This window comes from Pelophylax lessonae (genome assembly GCF_965119305.1).
Source record: "Pelophylax lessonae genome assembly, chromosome: 4".
NCBI classification, from domain to species: domain Eukaryota; kingdom Metazoa; phylum Chordata; class Amphibia; order Anura; family Ranidae; genus Pelophylax; species Pelophylax lessonae.
Genome location: NC_138771.1, coordinates 213837919 through 213851433, shown reverse-complemented (window position 1 = coordinate 213851433; position 13515 = coordinate 213837919). Strand labels below are relative to the sequence as shown.

The following is a 13515-nucleotide window of genomic DNA, read 5'->3' as shown; positions in this document are numbered from 1 at the left end:
CCTACCTGGTCTGGTCACCACAGGGGGGAGTAGTGTGTCCTAGTGCAAGGATTGCAAATCTTGCTCGGCTGTAAGAAGGGTAAAGATTTTTCTTTCCAGTGATAACCAGAGCGAGTTGCCATATATGACTCCTGGAGACAACTAGGACGATATACATATAAAAAATGGAGAAACACAGGCTTATATATTTGTGCCCAGTCTAAACTTCCCGCTGCTATTCGCATACTATATATACAAAATACCTATCCTCACATTGGACCTTAGCTTGAAGATCAAGTGTGTCTTAAATATCCCCCCACCTCCATCTGGTTCGGGCTGTGGACATGTGTTGACCCACCGCTGTAGTTTAGTCTTTTGATGTTTGTGGATTATCCATTATATCTTGCAACAAATATCTGACTATTGATTTTCTGATTAGTTTAATTAACGATACTCTCCAGAAGAAGTGCCGCAGCGCAAAACATGTAGAGAACGTTATCGTATATTAATGAACCCACCGCCACCGTTGGAAATACACCATCAAACCTATTATCATCATACAGCTCTCTATCGAGAACAAATGTTTTTTTGGTTCTACTCTATACTCTAAAATGTGTGGTATGGCGAGACTTACTTTTGACGGTTGTTGCATTACAGTTTTATTATAATGCTTTGTGTATATTTGTTTTCAATATAATCTTTTTAATGTTTTTGAATAAAAATATAAATTTTACGACCTTGTGTCATGCTGTCGTGCAGTGACCGTGAATGCGCAGTGGCTTCACTTCTAAAAGTGAATAATTCACTAGAGACAACTTATGGTTACTTGAATTAAGCAGGGGTATCCAAAATGCATAATATAAAGGAGGCATTTGCATTTCTGAATATTTGAATTTAAAATGACTCATAAAATGAAGTCAGGAAGCAAAAAACTTTGCCACTCCCATCTGCACCATACGTTCCTGCTGGCCAATCACTATGAAAAACATTACTCAAGAGCATTTGGATTAATTGTCAGCAATAGAACAGTTTCTTAACTCCTTTTTGCACACAGCGTCGGCTGGCTGCCAAACAAGAGGAGGCTGATGATGATTTCAGTTACGCCCGGGAGTTGCGTGATCGTGAGCAGAGGTTAAAAGCATTAGAACAGGAACTGGAGAACAAAGCTAGGTAAATTTGTTTTTTTTTTACTTTTTACTTTTTTAGTTTTTGTTGTAATAGTGCTTAGACTGCTGATTTTATCCTTATAAAGTGTATGTAAACCCCGTTCATGAAATCTGACCTGGGCACATATATCTGTAGTGTTTTATTAACTCTCTCCAAAGCTCTAAGCCCGTGTCTTTCTGCTGCTCTGTTCCTCTGTTATCAGCATGATAACTTCTGACAAGCTCTTTGACACATGAGATAAAAGCAGCTGGACATTTGTGTCAGGGAAGGGTTCTTCTGCCTATGTGGATGAGCTCTCACACAGTGTATGCCTAGACTCCACACCCACTGCTGAAACAGAAAGAAAAAATTGTAACATGAGCTGCACTTTCTAAAGAATATAGAAAGCTGAAGACAGCAGATATACAGTATCTCACAAAAGTGAGTACACCCCTCACATGTTTTTAAATATTTTATTATATCTTTTCATGTGACAACACTGAAGAAATGACACTTTGCTACAATGTAAAGTAGTAAGTGTACAGCTTGTATAACAGTGTAAATTTGCTGTCTCCTCAAAATAACTCAACACACAGCCATTAATGTCTAAACCGCTGGCAAGAAAAGTGAGTACACCCCTAAGTGAAAATGTCCAAATTGGGCCCAAAGTGTCAATATTTTGTGTGGCCGCCATTATTTTCCAGCACTGCCTTAACCCTCCTTGGCATGGAGTTCACCAGAGCGTCAAATGTTGCCACTGGAGTCCTCTTCCACACTTTAATGACAACACCACAGAGCTGGTGGATGTTAGAGACCTTGCGCTCCTCCACCTTCCGTTTAAGGAGGCCCCACAGTTTCTCAATAGGGTTTAGGTCTGGAGACATGCTTGGCCGGCCCATCACCTTTACCCTCAGATTGGAGGTGTGTTTGGGGTGGTTATCATGTTGGAATACTGCCCTGCGGCTCAGTCTCCGGAGGGAGGGGGATCATGCTCTGCTTCAGTATGTCATAGTACATGTTGGCATTCATTGTTCCCTCAATGAACTGTAGCTCCCCAGCCGGCAGCACTCATGCAGCCCCAGACTATGACACTCCTGCCACTATACTTGACTGTAGGCAAGACACCCTTGTCTTTGTACTCCTCACCTGGTTGCCGCCACACATGCTTGACATCATCTGAACCAAATACGTTTATCTTGGTCTCATCAGACCACAGGACATGGTTCTAGTAATCCATGTCCTTAGTCCGCTTGTCTTCAGCAAACTGTTTGCGGGCTTTCTTGTGCATCATCTTTTGAAGATGCTTCCTTCTGGGAAGACAGCCATGCAAACCAATTTGATACAGTGTGCGGCGTATGGTCTGAGCACTGACAGGCTGACTCCCCTACCCCTTCAACCTCTGCAGCAATGCTGGCAGCACTCATAAGTCTATTTCCCAAAGACAACCTCTAGATATCACACTGAGGATGTGCACCCAGCTTCTTGTGTTGACCATGGTGAGGCCTGTTCTGACTGGAACCTGTCCTGTTAAACCGCTGTATGGTCTTGCCCATCGTGCTGCAGCTCAGTTTCAGGGTTTTGGTAATCTTATAGCCTAGCCAATGATGGCGAACCTTGGCACCATAAGTGCATAAGCATCATGGGAAATAAGCATCATGGGAAATGTAGTTCCAAAACATCTGGGGTGCCAAGGTTTGCCATCATTGCCCTAGGCCATCTTTTTGTAGAGCAACAATTCTTTTTTTTTTTTTTCAGATTCTCAGAGTTTTTTCCCATGAGGTGCCATGTTGAACTTTCAGTGACCAGAGAAAGGGAGAGCGATAAAACCAAATTTACCACACCTGCTCCCTGTTCACACCTGAGGCCTTGTAACACTAACGAGTCACATGACAATGGGGAGGTAAAATGGCTAATTGGGCTCAATTTGGACATTTTCACTTAGGGGTGTACTCTCTTTTTTTGCCAGCGGTTTAGACATTAATGGCTGTGTTATTTTGAGGGGACAGCAAATTTACGCTGTTATTCAAGCTGTACACTCACTACTTTACATTGTAGCAAAGTGTCATTTCTTCAGTGTTGTCACATGAAAAGATTTAATAAAATATTTACAAAAATGTGTGGAGGTGTACTCCACTTTTGTGAGATAATGTACATGTAAAACTTATGTAGGGAGATTTGTCTCATCTCTGTTTATCATCTGAGGCTGTTCACTTCACTGGATATAGGAGAGGGTTTACACCCACTTCAAAATGATCAATGCACATATGGTTTACATTCAGACATGTATTTAGAACAAAGTTTACTGTACAGCTGTTCACATGAACTGCATTTCTTATTATGTGTATCCCTCATGAAGCAATTGGTTGTTCCGAAGCTTATCCTAGGGTTTGTAAATGAGGACTTTTACTTGAAGCTAAAGGGTTAACAAGAGAAAGTATTGTTTCATAGCCCTAAAATATTAAACTTTTAGTTACCATTAAAGATAAGTTCACCTTTGTAAAAAAAAAAAAGTAAAAAATAAATGCACATCTTTTGTGCAGGTAAAAAAATGTGCATTTATTATTATTATTATTATTTTTTTTTATTAGGAGCCTGTAGGTCAGGGGTGAAGTCTCAGGCTCCTACAGACTGTAAGTGTAGCTGTCTGCCCGTAGCTCGTACAGGCAGGCAGTTACCGAATGGCAGGAAGCATCAATGAACTACCTGGAGCGCTCCTCATTGCCCTGCTAGTTCATTGAGAACTATAAGCTGACAGCCACAATGGCTGATGGTAGTTGTAGTTTCCCCATTCACAGAACTCTGTGAAAGAATGATGCGTCCGCATTTTTAAAAAATTGTGACAGCGGGTGCGGGAAGAAAATCATAGGTCTGCTGTCAAAACAGAACTTGGGGAAAAGGGGGTGTGCTTGATTGGGGGGCCGCTGCATCAGTAACTTGTTACATGTTACACCCTAAATTGGTGGACTTATCCTTTAATGCAAGTGGAAAAAGATGTGTATTAGTATTTGTGGCTAACTCAGTAGGTTTTATATTTTGGCCCAACAGACCTCTGTTAAGCAAACCTAATAAAAAAACCAAAGAGGTTTGAAAATAAACATTTGTCTATTTCTTGACCGTTAATTTGAGGATTGTAGGGTAAAACCTATAGTGGTCCCTTTTTGCCATTGTGATATTTGTCACTTGATAATAACCATTAAATGTATACATTACTGCAGAGTACGTAAAGAAAAGTAGGAGGAAAAGGTTTTTCCATTTTCATTTTCCCAGCTCACAAAAATGAATTAATGTTGCTTGTGTCTTCCCTCCCCTTCCATAGAGAGGAACTTATAGAGCATTATAGCAGACTATCTGAAGAAGCCACTCGAAAAGAGCAGAAAGCGCTGTGGAAGCTCCAGCGTCATAAGCTGGAAACGGCTCGCCTGAAGTTCTTCTGGGATGATGAAAAGCACATACAGGTTCATAATTACTTGTTCTGTCATCTGCAGGAATGTATGATACTTTTAGCTTGCGTTTTGATGGTGTTTTTTTCTTTTCCCCCAAGGAGTTGCTGAAGCAAAATTCTGTGACCCAGTCTACAGAAAACATAAATACTTTACCACTTCCACAGGTACAGTATGATGATATTTCTCTAGCATGTACATCAGTAACCAATCAAATGTGTGAGGTTTGTAGTTTTTTTTTTTAAGCCTTAATTTTAATTGTGCAATTCTGTTTATGGAGTAAATATGGGGGCGAAAAATGTCAGAGTTACGCTGAGGCTACTATCACTTATTACACACTGGCCTTGTATGGTGTGCAGTGACTGAGATTTTTCTCTACTTGTTCTGTAAATGACATGGAGTCAGAGCAGACTCCTAGCTTGACCTGCACTCTAAGTGGAACATACGAATGGGGACATAGATGCCAGAGCAGAGAGCCTAAAGTCGGTTTAGGTTCATATACAGGATTCACTTAGGTTTGACATTGTTAGTTGCAGCGTCTTGAGGTAGACAAATTACACTTGACCTCGAGGTGTAAGTGAAGTGACCATGAAGAGCAATGCTAAAACTGATACTTTATCTGTTACTGGAAAATGGTAAGTGATTCTCCATCCTCATTTTAATATACAGCAGAAAGGAGGAATTCCTACACAGATGTCAGATCACATCCAACTTTAATCAAGCTGGGCAAAGCACACTGCAGCCCTGCCTAGGATTGCCCCTCTCCAATGTGACATCCAATGTGAGCTTGATCACAGAGATCAAGCCTGTAACCGGGTGAAACGTTTAGTGTTGTAGAACTTAAAGTTCAACTTTACACTCACAAAACTATCCTGCACTGCAGTGATTAAATGCTTGCTAAGTTTGCAGAAGAGACCGCATTGATTACCTGCTCCAGCGCTCTCCCCCTCTGCCTGAAACTCGGGTTTGTGGGTGGGGCCTTGGCATCATCACATGGAGACAGGAACTGCAATGGTATTTTTTAGTTGCACCCGGAGTTGGGCTTTAATTATTGTAAGTACCTCTACACTTAAGTTTTCTCAAAGTCCCACAAATACCTATTGATCCTGTCCATGAAGTCCACCACTCTCATGTGGCTGTGCCTGCTGGCACTACAGTGGGAATATAAGTTTTTATGGGGTTTGTTCATCACATAGTAAATGGATTTGGTACTTGTTTAGACTGTCATACGTGAGCCTTTAGTTTACTTAAAATAAACACGCATGTATAGGCCTTTTTAGGTTTGCATTTAAGTTTTTTTTAAGCAATAGATTTTTTTTGTTCAAGAATATTTTTTCTCTTTCGTTCATTGACGGACACCACTCCATATCTTCTTTGACCCTTGGGTTATGCTGCTCTCCATAGGAGTAGGACACTAGGCGGAAAAAAATCGACTACGCCCCTAGGGCAGTCCTAGAGGGTATTCTCCCATTTCCTGCTATAGGACTTCAGTTTTTTTCTGCCTAGTCAGGAGTAAGGACCTAGTTCCTTGCTGGGAACTCTGGTCCTGGCATTTTTTTTCCTTTTTAAACTGAATTTTTTTTCTTTTTAATTTTTTCTGAACTGCAATCAAGTCTGTTCCAGTGAGAACTACTATCATCTGTTGGACTGGGTGATGCACTGGACTGGATATCCTAGATCCTTCCCAGTCTGGCCAGTGAGCATGACCCAACCCCCCTCTCCTCTGGTGAATTCTCGGGGTGGACGCGGGCACCTCCCCGGGTCGGTAGGCCCCCCATGTGTCCTTCCTTCCCAAATGGTGCCCCCCCTCACTAGTGGGGTCCCCCTTCAAAAACACCCTCCCTTTAGTCCCCCTCTGGGTGGCCAGACTATTTACATGTTTGGGGGGGTTAAGTGGTGATGTGGCTGGAGGGGGAAGGGAGCACGCCGCCGGCTGCTCAGCGGAGCTGGTGGATCAGTTGGTACGGGGGTTACAAATTTATCTGTGTTGCCTCTCTGGATGTGGCCTCTTTGGCCTGCAGAGTGTCTGTGACAGCTGTGACTCTATGCCATATGATTTGGCTGAAATGCTGGTCTGCAGACCAGGCTTCTAAAAGGGTGCTGACCGATCTCCCCTTTGTAGAATACCACCTATTCAGAGCTTCTATGGAAGAGATCATTAAAGGTCTTACGGGAGGTAAGAGTACTCTGCTTCCATAGGTCACCAAGAGCAAAGAGCCTCTTCGCAAGCAGAGTCCTTTCTTCTTGGCTCACAAACGGCCTTTTCGTCCCGCGGGATCGCAGGGCAAGGGATCAAAATCTGCCCCCAACGTCACTGGATGAGCCCTGGTCTGGTAAGTCAAAAGCGGGTTCTTCTGGTCCTGAAGATAAGTCCACCTCTGCCTGAAGGGGCACCCTCATCTGTTCCTGAGGTGGGGGGACGTCTTCGCTGCTTCTAGACCCGTGGACCTCTTTCATTCAAGACAAATGGGTCCATGAGTTTATTCTGTTCAGTCAAACGATCGCGTTTTGGTCCTTGCCTCCGGTAAGGTTCTTCCCTTCCAACTTGTGTCTGTCCCCAAATCGTCTGCATGGCCTTCTAGGGGCGGTACTGGATCTGCTATTGCAAGGAGTCATTGTACCAGTTCCAGAGTCTGAACATTTTCAAGGGTTTTATTCAAACCTATTTACTGTCCCCAGGAAGGAAGGCAAGGTCAGTCCAGTCTTGGATCTCAAAGTCCTGAACCGCTTTGCGCGGGTTCAGAAATTTGGGATGGAGTCCATTCGCATGGTAGTGGCATCCCTTTATCAAGTGGATTTCCTGGCCTCTATTAATATCAAGGACGCTTACCTTCATATCCCAATATATGTCGGGCACCAGCGTTTTCTTCGCTTTGCCAAGGGCGAGGAGCACTATCAATTTGTGGCATTACCCTTTTGGTCTCTCCTCGGCTCCTCAGGTGTTCACAAAAGTTTTGGCCCCGGTGTTAGCTTTGCTCAGGCAGAGGGGGATCGTGGTACTGGGGTACTTGGATGATCTATTTCTGCGCGCAGTCTCTGACTGTCTTGAAAGACGATTTGGACATCACTGTGCCAACCTTACAAAAGTTTGGCTGGACACTGAATTTTCAGAAATCAGCTCTGGACTACCTGGGCCTGACTCTGGATTCAGCCTCAGCCCGGGTGTTTCTTCTGGAGACAAAAATTCTGAAGTTTCAGCATGCGATTCGGCTCCAGTTATCCAACTGCGGGTCATCTCTCAGGACTTGCATGCAAGTGCTGGGCTTGATGGTCTCCACCTTCGAGACAGTTCTGTTTGCTCAGTTCCATACCAGACCTCTGCAAAAGCAGATTCTTGCCAAATGGGGCAAGAGTCCACAGTCCCTAGACAATTTTATCCTGTTGAGCTAGGGTACTAGGGGGTCCTTGATATGGTGGCTCCGCTCCCTGGTGCTTCCACAGAGAAAATCCTTTCTCACCCCTGTACTGGACGGTGGTTACCACAGATGCCAGCCTATCCGAGTGGGGAGGTGTCTTGGGCACAGATCCAGCTCAAGGGGCTTGGACTCGGAAGAAGTCTGGCAGTCAATGTCCTGGAGATTTGGGTGATCAGGCTTTGCCTGTCCCTGTGGACAGATCGTTTGCGGGGGCGCCCACTAAGGATTCAATTGGACAACGCCACGGCTGTGGCATATGTCAATCACCAAGGGAGCACAAAAAGTGCTCTGGTGGCCAGAGAAGTGGCCGGCATTCTAAGGTGGGCAGAACGCTTTGTTTCAGCCCTCTCTCCTTTTCACATTCCAGGGGTGGAAAATTGACTGGAAGACTACCTCAGTCAGCAGGCGCTGGATCCGAGTGAATGGTCTCTCTTCATCCGGAGGTGTTTCAACAACTGTGTCCCTGGTAGGGGACTCCTGATGTGGACCTGTTAGCCTCTCGTCTCAACCAAAAGGTTCAGAGGTTTTTGGCAAGGTCTCAGGATCCTCTGGCTGACGCCTCGGATGCTCTGGTGGCACCTTGGGTTCGGTATCGTCTAATGTATGCCTTTCCTTTATTACAACTTCTGCCGAGACTTCTGCGCAGAATCGAGGCAGAAGGGATTCCAGTCATTCTGGTGGCCCCGAAATGGCCTCGCCGGTCTTGGTACGCAGGCCTAGTAACACTGGTTGCCAATGCCCATTGGAGACTCCCTCTCAGAGAAGATCTTTTGTCTCAAGGAGATATCTTCCATCCTATTTTACGGTCGCTGGCTTTAACGGCCTGGCTATTGAAAGCCAGGTACTGAGGGACAGAGGGTTGTCAGATTCGGTAATTCCTACACTGTTGAAAGCTAGGAAATCTACTTCTAGAAAGATTTATTGAGTTTGGAGGGCGAAAGTTACTCGGTGTGAGTCTTGGGGGTGGGGGGGGTTTCCCCCAGTTCCTTTTCGGTGGAGTTTCTACAAAGAGGTGTAGATTAGTGTTTGGCCCTGGGCACCATCAAGGGCCAGATTTCTGCTTTGGCAATCTTCTTCTAACGTCTGTTGGCCACAAATTCCTTGGTTCACACTTTTGTTCATGGGGTACGCCACCTGGCTGCTCCAGTAAGATCCGTGGTGCCTCCCTGGGACCTCAATTTGGTATTGTCGGTTCTTCAAAAACTGCTTTTTGAAAATATTCGTTAACTTCCTCTGCTTACCTTGTCACAGAAGGTGGCCTTTTTGGTGGCTATAACTTCTGCACGCAGGGTGTCTGAGTTGGCTGTGTTGTTCTGTCGGTCACTTTACCTTGTGGTTCACAGGGACAAAGTGGTGCTACGTCCCTGACAGTCTTTCCTTCCTAATGTCATCTCGGGTTTCCACTTGGATGAAGACATTGTGTTGACTTACTTGTGTCCTAAGCATCCTAAAGAGATTGCCTTACATTCCCTGGATGTGGTTCGGGCAATCGGGGTGTACATGGTGGCGACTGAGTTGATCGGAAATCGGATTCCTTGTTTGTCCTTACGAAGGACGAGCAGGCTGCATCTGTTGTGACCATTTCCAGATGGATCAGGCATACGGTGGTGCAGGCCTACTATTCCATCAAGGGTCAGGTTCCTCCTTTCCCTGTTAAGGCGCATTCTATCATGGTGCTTGGTGCCTCCTGGGCCTTCCGTCATCAGGCCTCCCGTCATCAGGCCTCCATGGTCCAGGTTTGCAAGGCGGCCACCTGGTCATTTGTGCACACATTTACAACGTTTTACAAGGTGGATGTACTCGCATCTGCAGGAGCTGCTTTTGGCTGCAAAGTTTTGCAGGCTGCTGTTGCAGAGGCTCTTGCCTCGTGAGGGTGTATATTTCTTTAATAGGTGAGCTCCAGTTGTTCCTGGTTGAGCTCCTGGTTTATTTGGTTGGCTACGTTTAGCCCTTTTGGGAAATATGTTTATTGCTGTGTTTTTTCCCACCCCTCATGTTGACACTGTTTTGGGACATCCCAAGGGTCAAAGAAGATATGGAGCTGTGTCCATCAATGAACGAAAAAGAAAACTGGATTTTTGTCTTACCGTAAAATCCTTTTCTTGGATGTTCATTGATGGACATAGCACCCACCCCTCTGAGTTGGGTTATGTATTCTTCTGACACTGCTTGTTACAAAACTGAAGTCCTATAGCAGGAAGTGGGAGTATGCCCCCTAGGACTGCCCTAGGGGTGTAGTTGATTTTTTTCCGACTAGTGTCCTACTCCTATGGAGAGCAGCATATACCAAGGGTCAAAGAAGATATGGAGCTGTGTCCGTCAATGAACATCAGAGCAAAGGATTTTACGGTAAGACAAAAATCCAGTTATTTCTGTATTTTACTTTGTATTTTAAAGTGCTATGCAAACTATGCTATGATTTATTATTTATATGATAACTATTTATATGATTTATTCGTTTATCAGAATGTGATTTAAATCGCGCCACACCTATCGTATTGTGAAAGAAAATAAATAACCATCCAGGAACAAAAGTTAAAAACAAACTTTGGATATAATATAATTTAGCAAATTTTTTAATTCTTTTTTTTTTTTTTTTTTTTTAGATTTCACCTAGTGAACCAACGTCTCTAAATGACAATAGCAATGAGGAAGAAACAAGAGAAGACAACCTGATTCTTGTACGGGCTCCATCACCTCTTGTAGAAAATAAAGAGTCTTCGTTAATTGTGGCTGGAAATGAAGACACAGATTCTTGTAATGCGAGCTTGTGTACTCCTAGTGTGGACTTTGCTGATTTTCTCCCTGTGACAGCTGCTGAGAAACAAGACACTGAACTGACTAGTGATCTGTCACAAGTAGATGATGCTTTAAAAGACATAGGCTCAGATCTTGCAAAGGCTAAAGAAGCACAGATTGTCAGTCCTGTAAGTGACTATGACTTTAACACAGTGCTGAAACCAATCCCCTTTTCACAGGTTTCTCAAGGACACATACAAATTGGAGAATATATGTCTAATGAACAGCCCAGAAGGCCACGTTGGAACATTCATGGTCATGCATCAGATGCCAACATTAAAGTTGGAGAATATGTTCCTGATACACCTTTGTCCCTTCCACAGCCTAGTCAGCATGGTCATTCTTCTGATTCTCACATTAATATTGGGGATTTCATGTCTGATGTTCAACCTGAAAGACCTCATGGGAACATCTATGGCCATGTCTCTGAGGGGCACATAAAAATAGGAGAGTATGCTTCTGACGTAGAGCATTCTAGACCCAGGCAGAATATCCATGGGCATTCCTCAGAGGCGAATATCAAGGTCGGTGAAAATGTATCAGATGTACAACCTTCAAGACCACGTTGGAATGTCCACGGACATGCTTCTGATGCCAATATCAAAATTGGAGAGATGGTTTCTGAAGTTGTTTCCTCACGCCCTAGGTGGAACATACACGGACATGCTTCACAGTCCCATATAAAGATTGGAGGCCTTGTCTCAGATATGGAGCTAATAAAACTACGCTGGAGTCCTTTTGGACATGCCACACAGTCCAGCATTAAAATTGGAGAATCGTTTCCCTCTGTAGATGACACTGTGACTCCTGAAACTAAAACAGCATTTGGCCATGTATCTGACTCCACGATCCAGAATTTAATGTATGGTGAAAGAAAGGCCCTCGAAAGGCCTTCTGAAACTCCAGAAACAGAGGACTTACCTTCAGAACAAACATGTTCATCAGATCCTGTAACTGTTTTATCACCCTCAAGTATGAAGGAGGATGAAAGTGAAGGGTGCCTTCAAGCAGGTGTGTACTGTACCAGTGGAATGTACATTTTAACATAGGCAGGCAATAATCTCTTTGTACACAAACCAGGGGTGGGATTTGGTGGATTTTCCACCCTTGCAATTATGATAAATACTTTTTGCTTGAAGTGGCAAAAGGTAAGTTTTATTGCTAAACTGGCCATTAACATGACCTAATCCTGCCAATGTCAGCTGTTTCATTTTAAAGAGACTGTGCATTTCTACTGCGCTTGCTTCAAAATCAGCCTAAAAAGCTATGATTTTCATTACTACTCTATTGATGTTTTTATGGCCAGTATTAATCACCAATTAAAAAAAAAAGTAAAAGTGTAAAAAGTGGACATCTGATTATATTCATGTTTTTTTTTCTTTGTTTCAGTAGATGAAAACATGACTGAAGAAAGCAGACCAGGGTCAGCAGGATCACCTGCAAATATTGAGGTACATGCTTCAAGTTTCTTTATAAAGCAATCTAGCATTTTAAATTATAGAATTTGCTTAACATAATGAAAAGGAAAATGCAAAGGTAAATCTGATGGGTGTAAAGGTACTGATTGATGGAAATCTCCAGAAAGAATACTTAAATCAGCAAATATGTAATGCAGGGCTTGATAAATGTACTTTGAATTTAGGAACCAGCTAAAAAGGAACCATTTTTTTTTTATAAACTAGCAAAGCTTTATTTTCAACGACAAATTCCCTTCTGTTATGTAGCTCTGATGTGTATCTTTTCAGATGCATTACACTGGTTTACACACAGTTTTGCCTCTTAGCTTTTGCCTGTTAACCTTCGTAGGATCCCTAAGAAATTAGTACATTTAAAATCGTAACATGCTGTAGACTTGTAGCTCTATTACAGTCTGAAATGGAGGTACAGCAAATGCTGGGACTTATAGAATTTTGTGAAGGTATGCATGGACGACAAAGTGGCGCCATGCAAACTAGACAGGTGTTTTTGTTCTGCCTAGTACTACTCCTGGAGGAGGCACTATAACCCAGTAGTTATGATTTATGGAGGGCTGTGTCTGCCGATGAATTCAGAGAAATGGATTATATAGTAAGTACAAAAATCCAATTTTTCCAGGTTCAGGACAACATAGCCTGATGTTCTCATCAGGCGCGACATACAGATCAATCCAATACATATGAGGTGTGACAACTGAATTTCCCGAATGGATTGTAAAAAAAAAAAAAAAAAAAATGCTTGCCTATACATTAGCGGTTGTTGCCACCTTGAAAGTTGTACCCTTGTGAAGCAATACACTTTTCTAGATGACTGTGTCACTGCCAGAAACATTCCTGAGATTCGTTTTGTAGAGCACTGCGCGGTATCTTTGCTGGTTGCCTGGAATGTCATAAAACATTTTTAAGTCCTTTTTTAAGTATTGGGAACAGCCAAAAGTTGCGGGATGCTGGTCAGGGGAATAAGGTGGGTGGTCAAGTTTCGGAATTCATTTTCTGCACCAGGAACTTGCGGACACTCAATGCATCATGTGCAAGAGCATTGACGTGGTTGCGAATCCACTTGTCAGGTCAGAGTTCCAGTCTTTTCCTCCAAACAGATTCCTGTAACGTTTTCAGAATTTCCAAGTAACAATGTTGGTTGACCTTTGTACCATGTTCTATGAACTGTTAGTGAACTATACCTTGTGATCAAAAAAACGCACCAGCATTGAACTGAGAATTCATTTGTTTTCCACTGCACACTCTGCTATTTTGTTTCCG

General features: G+C 43.3%; 1 protein-coding gene across 1 annotated transcript in view; it reads left to right on the top strand.

Annotated features, from left to right (window-relative positions):
- Positions 1 to 13515, top strand: part of TUBGCP6 (tubulin gamma complex component 6) — a 69997-nt gene that overhangs the window by 36232 nt on the left and 20250 nt on the right. Inside the window, exons 13-17 of the mRNA XM_082254400.1 lie at positions 1034 to 1149; positions 4442 to 4580; positions 4667 to 4732; positions 10588 to 11791; positions 12173 to 12231. Of these exons, the coding sequence (XP_082110526.1) occupies positions 1034 to 1149; positions 4442 to 4580; positions 4667 to 4732; positions 10588 to 11791; positions 12173 to 12231 (1584 nt within the window). The remainder of the gene's footprint in view (positions 1 to 1033; positions 1150 to 4441; positions 4581 to 4666; positions 4733 to 10587; positions 11792 to 12172; positions 12232 to 13515) is intronic.